Genomic DNA, 19,775 nt, shown 5'->3' with positions numbered 1-19,775 from the left:
TTGGGAAGGTATAGTTTCACCTGGTCAGTCTAACTACCCGGACCAGATGGCCTCTACCCCCCTTCAAGTCTTCACCTCAAAATTCATTAGATTAGCAGTGTATACACTTCAGACGACACAGTTGCAATAGTGAAATCAATTCCTGATGGAGGAATGATTGGGGTGGCGTTTGCGTAACTGGTAAATTTGTCCTTGGAATTGGACCATTTTGCAGTGATAGACCATTGATAACAGAATCAATAACCCATTAGGACTATTGATAGCAGAATCAATAACCTATTAGGGCTTTTGATGGCAGAAGTAATAACCCATTACGACTGGTAATACCAATGCGGGCCTGGGTTAAATCATATGGTGTCACTTTAGATTTCATTTTTGATGGAACAATAAATTAATGTCCTCATACATATACTGCAAAGTGAACTGTTTAATTATCTATCTCTCACCATTTGGCCAGTTTGTAATGGCTGATCTTTAGCCCTCATCCTAGATGCATATTGTGATGATGGATGATGCAGATATGGTACTGCAAAATACAGAGGCAGCATTTACCCAGCATATACCCACTTGTTGTCATAATTAGTCCTTAGACTTTCACTTCGTCAGCTAAACACCAGCCATCTCCTCATACGGTCAGCCTGCTTTGCTAATATTGTCCCAAAGATACCCATTCGTGTCTATTGATGTCTTCAATATAATATCTTCTTCGGATTCTCTATAATCCACCCTGGTAGTTTGACAGCTCACATTCCCTGATTTTTACTTACTGTTCCAGGATCTAGCTCTGCCTCAGTCTCTTAGGAGGTTAGGGATGTGATGCACATCCTATAGCATCGTCCCTCGTGATGGGGCAGTGACGCAAGCCAGCGAGATGAACACGGGAGATGACTGTATTCTCGCTTCCACACCCTAACGGCTCGTTCACACGTGAGCCCAGGGGAGGTTTTTGACAGCGGATTTCGCATCCAAAACCTCCCCTTACAATGGTGGTCTATGCAGACAGCCAGGCTTCTTTTTTCCGCTAGCGGCGGGCTGCTGCTAGCGGAGAAAAGAAGCAACCTGCCCTATCTTCAGGTGGAAGCGGAAGATGGTTGCGGCAGGCGGGTTTTCACCAGAGAGAGACGCGGCTCGCCGCGTCTCTCTAGGTGTCAAAACCCGCGCGGGCAGTTCACGTGTGAACTAGTCCTAAGGCTCCTCCGGCCTCAAGCCACGCCTTGAGAGGGCAGGACCAGGGCTACATAAGGATCTTCAGCAGCGGCCACGATTGTGGTCATTTACCGAATTGCAGACGAGGAGGTAGTGTCATTTGACAGTGGCTACCTTCTTGTATTGCTTTACCTGATCCTTCATCTTTATTGGTTATCAGTTAGTTTACAGCCTACACCCCCCTGATGACATGTATCTACCCTATATAGAAACTCGTAGGAACTAGTTATGCTCATTCTACAATAGAACCAGGACAGAATAGGATCCTATTAGCCAGGATATAAGATTGCGCAAAATCACGGCCGCAAAATAGCGCCGTGTATACGGTACCGGCTCCCATTGAAGACAATGGGAGAGTATACGGCCCGCAAAAGATCCCGCAGGGTCTACGTGGCACATTACTTGCCAAAATATATTGTGTGAACCCGGCCTAAAGGAAAAATTTATTACATAAGTTTGTAGACCGGGCATTTTCAGACACAGGGATACCTAATGTGTATGTGTTTTTTTGCAATATTCTACTTTTATATGCATTCTAGGGAAAGAAGGTGATTTAGAACTTTAAATTTTTAATTTTTTCATTTGATTGCTAGTCCCATAGACTGCAATACAAATGTATTGCAGCCTATGGGAAATTCAGTAAATTACTATTGAGTAGTAATATTGCTATGACAGGCCTGGAAGCCTTCATAAGGCTCCCGGCTGTGACAGGAACAGGACGGCTCCCGCAATCGTGCTATCCTGCAATGAGAAAGGTATGGGGGCTGCTTTTTTTTAGGGGTTTTTCAAATAGTAATGTCTGCAATCAGAGTGTACTCTGATCGTAGGCATTAGCCCCGGGTCTCCACTGTACATTACAGAGACATCCGCTTGCTATGGCGACCGCTCTGCAGCAGCGTGGCCTCAATCATCTTTACAGGCCCGCACATCCTCCCAGCAGCTCCTCTGCGGGCTCCCTCACCCCACCAAAACACCCCCACATTCAGACTATAAGATGCACCCCAATTTTACTCACAAATTTGGGGGGGGGGGGAGTGCGTCTTATAGTCCAAAAAATATGGTACCTTATGTCATGATGTACTGAGACATAATTTCGGAAGAGACTCTCATTTGCGGGTTTATCCTGTGTGGCTAAACTAACTAACACAGCCAGCACTTTTCACTTACCATTCGCACACACACAGATATATTTTTTTTATATATATACCGTATATATTCAAACATAAGCCGGGGCCCCTAATTTTACCACAAACACCTGGGAAAACTTATTCACTCGAGTATAAGCCTAGGAGGGGAAATGCAGCAGCTACTGGAAAAATTTCAAAAATTAAAATAGATACCAATAAAATTACATTAACTGATCACCGATCTTACATTAAAAATGAATTGATAGGGCTGCAAATGCAGGCACATATAGGACAGGTATAGGACATATAGCATCTGCTCCATAAGTTGCAGTTCTTCAATTTGGCCCGGACACACAGCCGCAAAAGCGACGGCCTCTATGTGTACGGGCCCATTGAAATGATGTAGTCCATAATTTTATCCACCATTGGATAAATGCGTCCTCCAGAAGCAGATCTGAGTTGAAACCGGGACATACCTCCCGCCGACCAGGACACCGAATCCGTAAATTTCCTGCGGAATCTGGGATGGTTGGGAGGTATGCCTGTGTGTTTTACTTTCACTTTGTTACACGGAGCTTGCTCTCCTCGATGCAGACACAAGAGCAAGGACCTGCCGCCTCCCAGGCTTTCTCTCAAGCTAGTGTCCCCCTTCACTTAATTTATGCAGGTCCTACAGTCCAATGCTGCCTGACTCTAGTATAAGCCACGAGGGGCTTTTTCAGCATTATATCAGTGCTGAAAAAGTCGGCTTATACTTGAGTATATGCGGTATATATTTCTTTTATTAGTATTAATAAAAGTTAAGTTTTAGGTTTTCCACAGAATTTCCTTTTTGCATTCGTCAATTGAACCGAACATCAACCACATATACCTGTACTACGAAATGTAGAAAAGCCTCCAAGTCTTTATGGGGATGCGTTACTCAAGGTATAAGAAGAGAACTTATGGCAGTATGGGGGCGGGTGGGTAAATCACACATTCCTCAACATCATTGTCTCATAAATTGAATAAGGAGAAATCCATACACAATTGACGTTAGCAACAGATAAGGCCACTTCATTTGTTACTGAAAGATACATATCTGAAAGTCCTAAAGCATTCTAACATCAGAGTGCAAACTATATATAAGGGGTTCTGAAACTAGGAATGAAGTTTGAAGCTTGAAATTGCAATTTTTTAACTCTGCGTAACTACTAATATATGCAGAAGTTTATTTTTATATATGTATTTTTTTTAAATACAGTATTGTGTGCTACAAAATTTGTAGAAATATTCTTGTTAACAGAAAGGTTTCCAGGTCTGAATGATTTCATGTACTGTACATCTGAGGCAAAACGTGCAGGGGAGTAACTTGAGGGGGTGCAGAGGGTGTAGTCGTGCCATGGCCCAGGAGCCTTTGGGGGACCATAAGCACTGGCATCAGTAATGAGATTGCAGCTTCATTCTGGCCCATAAGTCAAGGAGAACCACAGATTACCCTAATAACACTAAGATTGACTAAACTCCTTAGCACCCGTAACCATCACTATCAAGAATTCGCTGTAGGCATGAGGTTGGGAGCACCGGACTAAAGATTGCACCGGGCCCACAAGACTTTAGTTACGCCACTGAAAACATGTATTCTAAACACATAATTTTCACATTCACTGACATATTCACTAAGTATTAGGCTTAGCCTTCTATGCCTGTAGTCCTATCATAAGCCTTTAGCTGGTCACAGTGGTTGAAATAACAGAATTTCTACAAGATGTATTCTTTGGTAGATTATACAATGAGGTTTTCTTTACTGTTGTTTTGTCATCTTTCTTTTATAGTCAGAAAATAACATTCTCCATAAACTGGATACAAATAACTTAGAAAATTTTGAGCGGTTGGTGTCCAGTGTTATACTACATTGTTGGCCAAAAGATGAGCATGGAAAATGTGTCATGGACACCGGTAAAGTCCTAGAGCATTTGTTACAATGGGACGATGCAATATATATATTCAAACTTTATGGTAAGTAGTTTTTGAGACTCCTGTTAACTTCTGCATTTACATTTTATATTATGTTTTTAACAAAATTGTATTTTCACAAGTGATGACAGGTCATAAAATATTGTATCATGTGAATGTCTTTTAACTTCTACTGTGTCTTGTAACTGTTCCTTTCCCTGACAAACAAGAGTTTAAGGGGTTGTCCCATCTCTAGGATATCTATACTGGTAGCTTATGTAAATTGAAGACTTTTCCTAAATATATTGCTTTAGAATTAATGCTTTGTTCTCCTGCTATGTGACCTTATTCCTCCCATTGTTTACAGAGCATTGCCATAACCACTGACCTATAGGACAAGTCATGTCACTTACTGCTCTTGCAGGCAGGGCCATAGTTCAGCTAATTGCATTTTGCTGATAAAGCCTAGTCTGTTATCTCTCCATGTAAACACACAGATAACACTGAGTCCATTGTGTACAAGCATCTGCATATTATCTGACCTGCATAAGTGTTTTATGTCCCGTTCAGCAAGTGGGAGGAGGGGGGAGAGAAATACAGGAAGTGAGAAGCAGACACTGCAGGCAGCCTGCTGAGACACTGAGATGGAAAACCCCTTTAAATATGAAATCTGCAGGAGTATATCTGATGGACAGTGAAGGAGCATTTGAGGTGGTCTTCCACCTCAGGTTCTGTGATGAACTGGCCCTAATCTGTTTTTATTTTCAGGTTGTAGAGTTTTCTAGACATGCTCTATACTATGAAGGGGGTGTGTGATGAACCGGCCCTCAAATATGATTTTTCAGCCCTGTATGTTTGTATCTATGTATTGTATCAGTGTGATAAATGGTCCATCAGTTATGGCCCATCTCCTATACAGGGCCTGTTATCTATATATTGTTCCTATTTGCCATTTTTAATTCACCATCCTGCTAATTGATGTTGTTACCTTAGGAGAGTGTGAAGTTTGATGACAAATGGCCAAGTCTGATTACCTGGTGGAAATTGCTAGGACCAAAGCCTATTGTCATCTCCTAGGCCAAACCATTAAAGGGGTTGTCCCATCACAAGGATCCTATCTATACTGCTTGTTAATGTGAATGTAAGACTTTTCCTAAATACACTGCTTCAGCAAAACTACTTTGTTTGTCCACTATCTTACTTTATTCATTTCTATGTTGACACATCCCTTGACTTATCTGGTCAAAAGTCAAGTGATGTATCTGCTGTAGAGATGAGCGAACAGTGTTCTATCGAACTCATGTTCGATCGGATATTAGGCTGTTCGGCATGTTCGAATCGAATCGAACACCGCGTGGTAAAGTGCGCCATTACTCGATTCCCCTCCCACCTTCCCTGGCGCCTTTTTTGCTCCAATAACAGCGCAGGGTAGGTGGGACAGGAACTACGACACCGGTGACGTTGAAAAAAGTAGGCAAAACCCATTGGCTGCCGAAAACATGTGACCTCTAATTTAAAAGAACAGCGACGCCCAGCTTCGCGTCATTCTGAGCTTGCAATTCACCGAGGACGGAGGTTTCCGTCCAGCTAGCTAGGGCTTAGATTCTGGGTAGGCAGGGACAGGCTAGGATAGGAAGGAGAAGACAACCAACAGCTCTTGTAAGAGCTAAATTCCAGGGAGAAGCTTGTCAGTGTAACGTGGCACTGACGGGCTCAATCGCCGCAACCCAGCTTTCCCAGGATCCTGAATGGAATACACTGTCAGTGTATTCCCGTATACCCGATATATACCCCGATACCCGTTCCAACGGTGTGCCCCCCCACCTTCACCCCAGAAATACCCTGCAAGTCCCCTAGCAATAGAATTGGGGCTATATACACCCACAATTTTTACTACTGGTATACAGTGCCATTGTCTGACTGGGAATTCAAAGAATATATTGGGAATACAAATACCCTCATTTCTTGCTACTGCCATATAGTGCCAGTTTCTGACTGGTAATTCAAAGAATATATTGGGGTTACGTGCACCCACAATTTTTACTACTGGTATACAGTGCCATTGTCTGACTGGGAATTCAAAGAATATATTGGGAATACAAATACCCTCATTTCTTGCTACTGCCATATAGTGCCAGTGTCTGACTGGTAATTCAAAGAATATATTGGGGTTACGTGCACCCACAATTTTTACTACTGGTATACAGTGCCATTGTCTGACTGGGAATTCAAAGAATATATTGGGAATACAAATACCCTCATTTCTTGCTACTGCCATATAGTGCCAGTTTCTGACTTGGAATTCAAAGAATATATTGGGGTTACGTGCACCCACAATTTTTACTACTGGTATACAGTGCCATTGTCTGACTGGGAATTCAAAGAGTATATTGGGAATACAAATACCCTCATTTCTTGCTACTGCCATATAGTGCCAGTTTCTGACTGGTAATTCAAAGAATATATTGGGGTTACGTGCACCCACAATTTTTACTACTGGTATACAGTGCCATTGTCTGACTGGGAATTCAAAGAATATATTGGGGTTATAAATACCCTCATTTCTTGCTACTGCCATATAGTGCCAGTTTCTGACTGGTAATTCAAAGAATATATTGGGGTTACGTGCACCCACAATTTTTACTACTGGTATACAGTGCCATTGTCTGACTGGGAATTCAAAGAATATATTGGGAATACAAATACCCTCATTTCTTGCTACTGCCATATAGTGCCAGTTTCTGACTGGGAATTCAAAGAATATATTGGGGTTACGTGCACCCACAATTTTTACTACTGGTATACAGTGCCATTGTCTGACTGGGAATTCAAAGAGTATATTGGGAATACAAATACCCTCATTTCTTGCTACTGCCATATAGTGCCAGTTTCTGACTGGTAATTCAAAGAATATATTGGGGTTACGTGCACCCACAATTTTTACTACTGGTATACAGTGCCATTGTCTGACTGGGAATTCAAAGAATATATTGGGGTTATAAATACCCTCATTTCTTGCTACTGCCATATAGTGCCAGTTTCTGACTGGTAATTCAAAGAATATATTGGGGTTACGTGCACCCACAATTTTTACTACTGGTATACAGTGCCATTGTCTGACTGGGAATTCAAAGAATATATTGGGGTTATAAATACCCTCATTTCTTGCTACTGCCATATAGTGCCAGTTTCTGACTGGTAATTCAAAGAATATATTGGGGTTACGTGCACCCACAATTTTTACTACTGGTATACAGTGCCATTGTCTGACTGGGAATTCAAAGAATATATTGGGAATACAAATACCCTCATTTCTTGCTACTGCCATATAGTGCCAGTTTCTGACTGGGAATTCAAAGAATATATTGGGGTTACGTGCACCCACAATTTTTACTACTGGTATACAGTGCCATTGTCTGACTGGGAATTCAAAGAATATATTGGGGTTATAAATACCCTCATTTCTTGCTACTGCCATATAGTGCCAGTTTCTGACTGGTAATTCAAAGAATATATTGGGGTTACGTGCACCCACAATTTTTACTACTGGTATACAGTGCCATTGTCTGACTGGGAATTCAAAGAATATATTGGGGTTATAAATACCCTCATTTCTTGCTACTGCCATATAGTGCCAGTTTCTGACTGGTAATTCAAAGAATATATTGGGGTTACGTGCACCCTCAATTTTTACTACTGGTATACAGTGCCATTGTCTGACTGGGAATTCAAAGAATATATTGGGAATACAAATACCCTCATTTCTTGCTACTGCCATATAGTGCCAGTTTCTGACTGGTAATTCAAAGAATATATTGGGGTTACGTGCACCCACAATTTTTACTACTGGTATACAGTGCCATTGTCTGACTGGGAATTCAAAGAGTATATTGGGAATACAAATACCCTCATTTCTTGCTACTGCCATATAGTGCCAGTGTCTGACTGGGAATTCAAAGAATATATTGGGGTTACGTGCACCCACAATTTTTACTACTGGTATACAGTGCCAATTTCTAACTAGGAATTCAAAATGCGCAAGGCTCCCGGAAAGGGACGTGGACGAGGCCGTGGGCGAGGTCGGGGGAATGGTTCTGGGGAGCAAGGTAGCAGTGAAGCCACAGGGCGTCCCGTGCCTACTCCTGTGGGGCAGCAAGCATTGCGCCACTCCACAGTGCCAGGGTTGCTTGCCACATTAACTAAACTGCAGGGTACAAACCTTAGTAGGCCCGAGAACCAGGAACAGGTCTTGCAATGGCTGTCAGAGAACGCTTACAGCACATTGTCCAGCAGCCAGTCAGACTCTGCCTCCTCTCCTCCTATTACCCAACAGTCTTGTCTTCCTTCCTCCCAAAATTCCGAAGCTTTACAGAACAATAACCCAAACTGTCCCTGCTCCCCAGAGCTGTTCTCCGCTCCTTTCATTGTCCCTCAACCTGCCTCTCCACGTCACGATTCCACGAACCTAACAGAGGAGCATCTGTGTCCAGATGCTCAAACACTAGAGTCTCCTCCATCTCCGTTCGATTTGGTGGTGGATGACCAGCAACCCACCCTCATCGACGATGATGTGACGCAGTTGCCGTCAGGGCATCCAGTTGACTGGCGCATTGTGCGGGAGGAGGAGATGAGACAGGAGTTGGAAGAGGAAGTGGTGGATGATGAGGACACTGACCCGACCTGGACAGGGGGGATGTCAAGCGGGGAAAGTAGTGTGGATGTTGAGGCAGGTGCAGCACCAAAAAGGGTAGCTAGAGGCAGAGGCAGAGGTCAGCAGCTTAGGCGAAGCCAGGCCACACCCGGAATCTCCCAAGATGTTCCAGTTCGTACCCAGCCCCGAAAAACTCCCACCTCGAGGGCACGTTTCTCGAAGGTGTGGAGTTTTTTCAAGGAATGCGCCGAGGACAGATATAGTGTTGTCTGCACAATTTGCCTCTCGAAATTGATTAGGGGCTCTGAGAAGAGCAACCTGTCCACCACTTCAATGCGCCGTCATTTGGAATCCAAGCACTGGAATCAGTGGCAGGCAGCAACGGCAGGACAAAGGCCGCCTGCCGTTCACGCCACTGCCACTGCCTCTGCCTCTGCCTCTGCCACTGCCACTGCTGACTGTGCTGGCGATGCACTCCAGAGGACGAGCCAGGACACCACTTCATCTGCCTCCGCCACTTTGTTGACTTCTACCTCATCCTCCCCTGGTCCTGTCTTATCTCCTTCTCCTGCACCATCAAAGGCACCATCAGGCGTTTCTTTACAACAACCCACCATCTCTCAGACATTGGAGCGGCGGCAGAAATACACTGCTAACCACCCACACGCGCAAGCCTTGAACGCCAACATCGCTAAACTGCTGGCCCAGGAGATGTTGGCGTTCCGGCTTGTTGAAACTCCCGCCTTCCTGGACCTGATGGCAACTGCGGCACCTCGCTATGCCGTCCCTAGCCGTCACTACTTCTCCCGGTGTGCCGTCCCCGCCTTGCACCAGCACGTGTCACTCAACATCAGGCGGGCCCTTAGTTCCGCGCTTTGCACAAAGGTCCACTTGACCACCGACGCGTGGACAAGTGCATGCGGACAGGGACGCTACATTTCACTGACGGCACACTGGGTGAATGTAGTTGAGGCTGGGACTGCTTCCCAAACTGGCCCGGTGTACCTCGTCTCCCCGCCTAACATTCCTGGCAGGGACACGAGAAGAACACCCCCCTCCTCCTCCTCCTCTACCGCCTCCTCCTCCGCCACCGCCTCCTCCTCCGCCACCGCCTCCTCCTCCGCTGTTAGATTGACCCCAGCTACGAGTTGGAAACGTTGCAGCACTGGCGTTGGTAGACGTCAGCAGGCTGTGCTGAAGCTGATCAGCTTGGGGGACAGACAGCACACTGCCTCCGAGGTGAGGGATGCCCTCCTCGATGAGACGGCAATATGGTTTGAGCCGCTGCACCTGGGCCCAGGCATGGTCGTTTGTGATAACGGCCGGAACCTGGTAGCAGCTCTGGAGCTTGCCGGACTCCAACATGTTCCATGCCTGGCCCACGTCTTCAACCTAGTGGTGCAACGTTTCCTAAAGAGCTACCCCAATGTTCCAGAGCTACTGGTGAAAGTGCGGCGCATGTGCGCCCACTTTCGCAAGTCGACAGTAGCCGCTGCTATCTTAAAATCTCTCCAGCAACGCCTGCATGTGCCACAACACCGGCTTTTGTGCGACGTCCCCACACGCTGGAACTCAACGTTTCAGATGTTGAATAGAGTGGTTGAGCAGCAGAGACCTTTGATGGAATACCAGCTACAAAACCCTAGGGTGCCACAAAGTCAGCTGCCTCAGTTTCACATCCATGAGTGGCCATGGATGAGAGACCTTTGTGACATCCTACGGGTCTTTGAGGAGTCCACAAGGAGGGTGAGCTCTGAGGATGCGATGGTGAGCCTTACAATCCCGCTCTTGTGTGTTCTGAGAGAATCCCTGATTGACATCAGGGATAACTCAGATCACACAGAGGAGTTAGGGATAGCATCCGATCCGTCACAGCTGGAGAGTAGGTCCACACATCTGTCCGCTTCACTGCGTTTAATGGAGGAGGAGGAGGAGGAGGAGGAAGAAGAGTTGTCCGATGATGTGATGGTGATACAGGAGGCTTCCGGGCAACTTCGAATCGTCCCATTGTTGCAGCGCGGATGGGTAGACATGGAGGATGAGGAGGAAATGGAGATTGAACTTTCCGGTGGGGCCAGAGGAGTCATGCCAACTAACACTGTGGCAGACATGGCTGAGTTCATGTTGGGGTGCTTTACAACCGACAAGCGTATTGTCAAAATCATGGAGGACAACCAGTACTGGATCTTTGCTATCCTTGACCCCCGGTATAAAAACAACATCTCGTCTTTTATTCCGGTAGAGGGGAGGGCCAATCGCATCAATGCTTGCCACAGGCAATTGGTGCAGAATATGATGGAGATGTTTCCAGCATGTGACAGTGGCGGCAGGGAGGGCAGTTCCTCCAGTAGGCAACCAAGTTCTCACCGGTCCACACAAACGAGGGGCACACTGTCTAAGGTCTGGGACACCTTGATGGCACCCCCTCGCCAAAGTGCCGCCACGGAGGGTCCTAGTGTCACCAGGCGTGAGAAGTATAGGCGCATGTTGCGGGAATACCTTTCCGACCACAGCCCTGTCCTCTCTGACCCCTCTGCGCCCTACACGTATTGGGTGTCGAAGTTGGACCTGTGGCTTGAACTTGCCCTATATGCCTTGGAGGTGCTGTCCTGTCCTGCCGCCAGCGTCCTATCTGAGAGGGTGTTCAGTGCAGCCGGTGGCATCATCACTGACAAGCGCACCCGTCTGTCAGCTGAGAGTGCCGACCGGCTCACTTTGATAAAAATGAACCACCACTGGATAGAGCCTTCATTTTTGTGCCCACCTGTGTAAAGCACCCCAACATGAAACTCCATGTCTGTACTCAACCTCTCCAATTCCTCCGCATCCTCATACTCATCCACCATAAGCGTTGCACAATTCTGCTAATACTAGGCTCCCTCCAACATGATTTCCCCCAACTCTGCAGGTTAGAGGCTCCCTCCACCCTGATTTCCACCAACTCTGCTGGTTAGAGGCTCCCTCCACCCTGCTTTCCCACAACTCTGCTGGTTAGAGGCTCCTTCCACCATGAATTTGCCCAAACTGGGCTGTTTAGAGGCTCCCTCCACCATGAATTGGTCCAAACTGGGCTGGTTAGAGGCTCCCTCCACCATTAATTGGTCCAAACTGGGCTGGTTAGAGGCTCCCTCCACCATGAATTTGCCCAAACTGGGCTGTTTAGAGGCTCCCTCCACCATGAATTTGCCCAAACTGGGCTGTTTAGAGGCTCCCTCCACCATGAATTGGTCCAAACTGGGTTTTTTAGAGGCTCCCTCCACCATGAATTTGTCCAAACTGGGGTGGTTAGAGGCTCCCTCCACCATTAATTGGTCCAAACTGGGCTGGTTAGAGGCTCCCTCCACCATTAATTGGTCCAAACTGGGCTGGTTAGAGGCTCCCTCCACCATTAATTGGTCCAAACTGGGCTGGTTAGAGGCTCCCTCCACCATGAATTTGCCCAAACTGGGCTGTTTAGAGGCTCCCTCCACCATGAATTTGCCCAAACTGGGCTGGTTAGAGGCTCCCTCCACCATGAATTGGTCCAAACTGGGGTTTTTAGAGGCTCCCTCCACCATTAATTGGTCCAAACTGGGCTGGTTAGAGGCTCCCTCCACCATTAATTGGTCCAAACTGGGCTGGTTAGAGGCTCCCTCCACCATGAATTTGCCCAAACTGGGCTGTTTAGAGGCTCCCTCCACCATGAATTTGCCCAAACTGGGCTGGTTAGAGGCTCCCTCCACCATGAATTGGTCCAAACTGGGGTTTTTAGAGGCTCCCTCCACCATGAATTGGTCCAAACTTGGCTGTTTAGAGGCTCCCTCCACCATGAATTGGTCCAAACTGGGGTGGTTAGAGGCTCCCTCCACCATTAATTGGTCCAAACTGGGCTGGTTAGAGGCTCCCTCCACCATTAATTGGTCCAAACTGGGCTGGTTAGAGGCTCCCTCCACCATGAATTTGCCCAAACTGGGCTGTTTAGAGGCTCCCTCCACCATGAATTTGCCCAAACTGGGCTGGTTAGAGGCTCCCTCCACCATGAATTGGTCCAAACTGGGGTTTTTAGAGGCTCCCTCCACCATGAATTGGTCCAAACTGGGGTGGTTAGAGGCTCCCTCCACCATTAATTGGTCCAAACTGGGCTGGTTAGAGGCTCCCTCCACCATTAATTGGTCCAAACTGGGCTGGTTAGAGGCTCCCTCCACCATGAATTTGCCCAAACTGGGCTGTTTAGAGGCTCCCTCCACCATGAATTTGCCCAAACTGGGCTGGTTAGAGGCTCCCTCCACCATGAATTGGTCCAAACTGGGGTTTTTAGAGGCTCCCTCCACCATGAATTGGTCCAAACTTGGCTGTTTAGAGGCTCCCTCCACCATGAATTGGTCCAAACTGGGGTGGTTAGAGGCTCCCTCCACCATTAATTGGTCCAAACTGGGCTGGTTAGAGGCTCCCTCCACCATTAATTGGTCCAAACTGGGCTGGTTAGAGGCTCCCTCCACCATGAATTTGCCCAAACTGGGCTGTTTAGAGGCTCCCTCCACCATGAATTTGCCCAAACTGGGCTGGTTAGAGGCTCCCTCCACCATGAATTGGTCCAAACTGGGGTTTTTAGAGGCTCCCTCCACCATGAATTGGTCCAAACTGGGGTGGTTAGAGGCTCCCTCCACCATTAATTGGTCCAAACTGGGCTGGTTAGAGGCTCCCTCCACCATTAATTGGTCCAAACTGGGCTGGTTAGAGGCTCCCTCCACCATGAATTTGCCCAAACTGGGCTGTTTAGAGGCTCCCTCCACCATGAATTTGCCCAAACTGGGCTGGTTAGAGGCTCCCTCCACCATGAATTGGTCCAAACTGGGGTTTTTAGAGGCTCCCTCCACCATGAATTGGTCCAAACTTGGCTGTTTAGAGGCTCCCTCCACCATGAATTGGTCCAAACTGGGGTGGTTAGAGGCTCCCTCCACCATTAATTGGTCCAAACTGGGCTGGTTAGAGGCTCCCTCCACCATTAATTGGTCCAAACTGGGCTGGTTAGAGGCTCCCTCCACCATGAATTTGCCCAAACTGGGCTGTTTAGAGGCTCCCTCCACCATGAATTTGCCCAAACTGGGCTGGTTAGAGGCTCCCTCCACCATGAATTGGTCCAAACTGGGGTGGTTAGAGGCTCCCTCCAACATTAATTGGTCCAAACTGGGCTGGTTAGAGGCTCCCTCCACCATGAATTGGTCCAAACTGGGGTTTTTAGAGGCTCCCTCCACCATGAATTGGTCCAAACTTGGCTGTTTAGAGGCTCCCTCCACCATTAATTGGTCCAAACTGGGCTGGTTAGAGGCTCCCTCCACCATGAATTGGTCCAAACTGGGTTTTTTAGAGGCTCCCTCCACCATGAATTTGCCCAAACTGGGCTGTTTAGAGGCTCCCTCCACCATGAATTGGTCCAAACTGGGTTTTTTAGAGGCTCCCTCCACCATGAATTGGTCCAAACTTGGCTGTTTAGAGGCTCCCTCCACCATTAATTGGTCCAAACTGGGCTGGTTAGAGGCTCCCTCCACCATGAATTGGTCCAAACTGGGTTTTTTAGAGGCTCCCTCCACCATGAATTTGCCCAAACTGGGCTGTTTAGAGGCTCCCTCCACCATGAATTGGTCCAAACTGGGTTTTTTAGAGGCTCCCTCCACCATTAATTGGTCCAAACTGGGCTGGTTAGAGGCTCCCTCCACCATTAATTGGTCCAAACTGGGCTGGTTAGAGGCTCCCTCCACCATGAATTTGCCCAAACTGGGCTGTTTAGAGGCTCCCTCCACCATGAATTTGCCCAAACTGGGCTGGTTAGAGGCTCCCTCCACCATGAATTGGTCCAAACTGGGGTTTTTAGAGGCTCCCTCCACCATGAATTGGTCCAAACTTGGCTGTTTAGAGGCTCCCTCCACCATGAATTGGTCCAAACTGGGGTGGTTAGAGGCTCCCTCCACCATTAATTGGTCCAAACTGGGCTGGTTAGAGGCTCCCTCCACCATTAATTGGTCCAAACTGGGCTGGTTAGAGGCTCCCTCCACCATGAATTTGCCCAAACTGGGCTGTTTAGAGGCTCCCTCCACCATGAATTTGCCCAAACTGGGCTGGTTAGAGGCTCCCTCCACCATGAATTGGTCCAAACTGGGGTTTTTAGAGGCTCCCTCCACCATGAATTGGTCCAAACTGGGGTGGTTAGAGGCTCCCTCCACCATTAATTGGTCCAAACTGGGCTGGTTAGAGGCTCCCTCCACCATTAATTGGTCCAAACTGGGCTGGTTAGAGGCTCCCTCCACCATGAATTTGCCCAAACTGGGCTGTTTAGAGGCTCCCTCCACCATGAATTTGCCCAAACTGGGCTGGTTAGAGGCTCCCTCCACCATGAATTGGTCCAAACTGGGGTTTTTAGAGGCTCCCTCCACCATGAATTGGTCCAAACTTGGCTGTTTAGAGGCTCCCTCCACCATGAATTGGTCCAAACTGGGGTGGTTAGAGGCTCCCTCCACCATTAATTGGTCCAAACTGGGCTGGTTAGAGGCTCCCTCCACCATTAATTGGTCCAAACTGGGCTGGTTAGAGGCTCCCTCCACCATGAATTTGCCCAAACTGGGCTGGTTAGAGGCTCCCTCCACCATTAATTGGTCCAAACTGGGCTGGTTAGAGGCTCCCTCCACCATGAATTGGTCCAAACTGGGGTTTTTAGAGGCTCCCTCCACCATGAATTGGTCCAAACTTGGCTGTTTAGAGGCTCCCTCCACCATTAATTGGTCCAAACTGGGCTGGTTAGAGGCTCCCTCCACCATGAATTGGTCCAAACTGGGTTTTTTAGAGGCTCCCTCCACCATGAATTTGCCCAAACTGGGCTGTTTAGAGGCTCCCTCCACCATGAATTGGTCCAAACTGGGTTTTTTAGAGGCTCCCTCCACCATGAATTGGTCCAAACTTGGCTGTTTAGAGGCTCCCTCCACCATTAATTGGTCCAAACTGGGCTGGTTAGAGGCTCCCTCCACCATGAATTGGTCCAAACTGGGTTTTTTAGAGGCTCCCTCCACCATGAATTTGCCCAAACTGGGCTGTTTAGAGGCTCCCTCCACCATGAATTGGTCCAAACTGGGTTTTTTAGAGGCTCCCTCCACCATTAATTGGTCCAAACTGGGCTGGTTAGAGGCTCCCTCCACCATTAATTGGTCCAAACTGGGCTGGTTAGAGGCTCCCTCCACCATGAATTTGCCCAAACTGGGCTGGTTAGAGGCTCCCTCCACCATGAATTGGTCCAAACTGGGTTTTTTAGAGGCTCCCTCCACCATGAATTTGCCCAAACTGGGCTGGTTAGAGGCTCCCTCCACCATGAATTGGTCCAAACTGGGGTTTTTAGAGGCTCCCTCCACCATGAATTTGCCCAAACTCTGCTGGTTAGAGGCTCAATCCACCCTGATTTTCAAAACAAATGTTGGTGCCAACCTCAACTTACTACAAGGGCCAAATTCACTGCTGGTGACAAGCTCTCCTCACTGCAAGTGCCAAATACACATGTTTCAAGGTGTTTTCCTACTGTCAGAGAGGTGGTATTGAGTGTGTAAAGTGTGTAGTTGTTAGGCTGTGATGTTGGGGTAATAGAGGGTCTTTGGTGTGTTAGATGCCCCCAGACATGCTTCCCCTGCTGTCCCAGTGTCATTCCAGAGGTGTTGGCATCATTTCCTGGGGTGTCATAGTGGACTTGGTGACCCTCCAGACACGGATTTGGGTTTCCCCCTTAACGAGTATCTGTTCCCCATAGACTATAATGGGGTTCGAAACCCGTTCGAACACACGAACATTGAGCGGCTGTTCGAATCGAATTTCGAACCTCGAACATTTTAGTGTTCGCTCATCTCTAATCTGCTGCTCTCAGAGGGGAGGGAGGAGGGGCTAAGTGCATGGGAGCGAGCCTGGAGGGGGGGGGAGTAGTTTATATTTTTTGGGGGAAGGGGCCGCCAATACAGACCCGGCATCCGCTGTAATAGAGAGGCGGATGACATCGCTATGCTTCTGCCCTGCATGAAGCCAGAAGCGGAGGGGAGGGGGGCGGAGGAGCGGAATAGCAGCATCGCTCCTGCCGCTGCTGGTTTCATGCAGGGCAGGAGCGTAGCGATGTTGCAGGCACCTATGCCAGCGTCTACACTCCCCGACATCTGCTTATCTATTATAGCGGATGCTGGGTCTGTATTGCATTGTGAAGGCTGTACGTCCGATGCCTAGCTGCATCGGTAGTGCACATGCAGGGCCAGCGGCATAGAAGCGACGTCATCTTGCCGCTGGCTTTGCATATGTAACCCCGCCCACCAATGACGCAATAAAGCCGGAAGAAAGAAGAATTTACAGCAGCGAAGACTGGTGAGTATGCGACGTGGGAATACCCCTTTAACATATCTGTGCAAGCTCGTTAGCTCTGCAGGGGACTTTCCTACAACACAACGGTTGAAAGGAATACCCTTAGACTTTGTGGTGCCAAGCTTGAATCATAGGTAACTTCAAAGAGTTATACAGATTTATGAGAATATTGCGACAGGGGAAAATGTTACCATTATGACAATTAGATCTTCAGGTGTGCAGTACCAAGGCAAACGTCTGCCATCAAGAGATCTCTCCCCCACAGGTGTTCTATGGGATTCAGGTCTGGACTCATTGCTGGCCACTTTAGAAGTCTCCAGTACTTTCTATCAAACCATTTTCTAGTGCTTTTTGAAGTGTTTTTTGGGTCATTGCCCTGCTGGAAGACCCATGACCTCTGAGGGAGACCCAGCTTTCTCACACTGGGCCCTACATTATGCTGAAAAATTTGTTGCTAGTCTTCAGACTTCATAATGCCATGCACACAGTTAAGCAGTCCAGTGCCAGAGGCAGCAAAGCAACCCCAAAACATCAGGGAACCTCCGCCATGTTTGATTTTAGGGACCATGTTCTTTTCTTTGAAGGCCTCTTTTTTTTCCTGTAAACTATGTTGATGCCTTTTCCCAAAGGCAAGGTCTCATCTGACCAGAGAACAGTCTTCCAAAACGTTTTTGGCTTTCTCAGGTAAGTTTTGGCAAACTCCAGCCTGGCTTTTTTATGTCTCTGGGTAAGAAGTGGGGTCTTCCTGGGTATCCTACCATACAGTCCCTTTTCATTCAGACGCCGGCGGATAGTACGGGGTGACACTGTTGTACCCTCGGACTGCAGGGCAGCTTGAACTTATTTGGATGTTAGTCGAGGTTCTTTATCCACCAGCCGCACGATCTTGCGTTGAAATCTCTCGTCAATTTTTCTTTTCCATCCGCATCTAGGGAGGTTAGCCACAGTGCCATGGGCTTTAAACTTCTTGATGACACTGCGCACGGTAGACACAGGAACATTCAGGTCTTTGGAGATGGACTTGTATCCTTGAGATAGCTCATGCTTCCTTACAATTATGCTTCTCAAGTCCTCAGACAGTTCTCTGGTCTTCTTTCTTTTCTCCATGCTCAATGTGGTACACAAAAGGACACAGGACAGAGGTTGAGTCAACTTTAATCCATTTCAACTGGCTGCAAGTGTGATTTAGTTATTTCCACCACCTGTTAGATACCTCAGGTAAGTAACAGGTGCTGTTAATTACACAAATTAGAGAAGCATCACATGATTTTTCAAACAGTGCCAAGACTTTTGTCCACCCCCTTTTTATGTTTGGATACAATTCCACAGCAATTTGGCTTTTGACAATTCTTTTTGTGGTTTTTCATTGAAGACAACTTAAATGAAGATAATAATACCAAAGAATTTGTGATTGCAATCATTTTCTGGAAGAGAATAAGTATTATCTGACAGAATTGCAGGGGTGCCAATACTTTTGGCAAACACTGTACTTGTATTTGCTGTGGATTGATGCTATGTTTCAGGCCCCCCAAAATTCAAGGCTTTTTCAAGCTATATGTACTTGTAATTGCTGTGGATTGATGCTATGTTTCAGGGCCCCCAAAATTCAAGGCTTTTTCCAGCTATATGAACTTGCAATTGCTGTGGATTGATGCTATGTTTCAGGCCCCCCATCCCCAGAATTCAAGGCTTTTTCAAGCTATATGTACTTGTAATTGCTGTGGATTGCTGCTATGTTTCAACCCCCCCCCCCCCCCCAAATTCAAGGCTTTTTCCAGCTATATGAACTTGTAATTGCTGTGGATTGATGCTGTTTCAGGCCCCCCCAAAAAAAATTCAAGGCTTTTTTCAGCGATATGAACTTGTAATTGCTGTAGATTCTGGCTATTCTGTGTGCAGACAGCCAAAAATGAACGCTGTTTCTCCGCTATATATGAAGTTGTATCTGTTGAATATCCCTGTTCTCCACCGTCCGGAGAAAGCTGGACTGATGTCCCTACAGTGTATAGCTCTGATAAGAGCTGTTGGTTTTCTTCTTTAGTTCTTGCCTACCTATCTGAAGCTAATCTCTATCTAACCCTCAGCTGATATGTTTCTCTCCCTATGTCTGACGGCAAAAATGGCAAATAGGGCGGTGGCCGGTCTTATAAATGGGAGGTCACATGTTTTCGGCAGCCAATGGGTTTTTAAATTTTTTTTTCACTGCCTCCATTATTGTAGTTCCCGTCCCACCTCCCCTGCACAGTTATTGGTGCAAAAAACACACCAGGGAAGGTGGGAGGGGACACAATTTTTTACTGCATATGCGGCCTTGTATTCGATTGTGAACGAATACATCGATCAAATAGGTATTCGATCGAATATCATGGCGTTCGAACAGTGTTTGCTCATCTCTAAATGTCACCTTTCCATCAAGCCCCCATATTGAAAGCAAAGTATACCCTCATCTTTCCAAATTAAATAAGGAGGGGCTCAATTGCCAATGCAAACAGTAGGAG

At 47.2% G+C, this 19,775-nt stretch overlaps 1 protein-coding gene across 1 annotated transcript in view; it reads left to right on the top strand.

The window, feature by feature from the left end:
- The window catches only part of LOC142204587 (E3 ubiquitin-protein ligase RNF213-like), a 170,999-nt gene that overhangs the window by 25,058 nt on the left and 126,166 nt on the right, over positions 1 to 19,775 (top strand). Inside the window, 1 exon segment of the mRNA XM_075275902.1 lies at positions 4,148 to 4,331. Coding sequence (XP_075132003.1) covers positions 4,148 to 4,331 — 184 coding nt within the window.

This window comes from Leptodactylus fuscus, chromosome 5 (assembly GCF_031893055.1).
Source record: "Leptodactylus fuscus isolate aLepFus1 chromosome 5, aLepFus1.hap2, whole genome shotgun sequence".
In the NCBI taxonomy this organism is placed as follows: domain Eukaryota; kingdom Metazoa; phylum Chordata; class Amphibia; order Anura; family Leptodactylidae; genus Leptodactylus; species Leptodactylus fuscus.
This window is presented reverse-complemented; position numbering and strand designations above follow the sequence as displayed.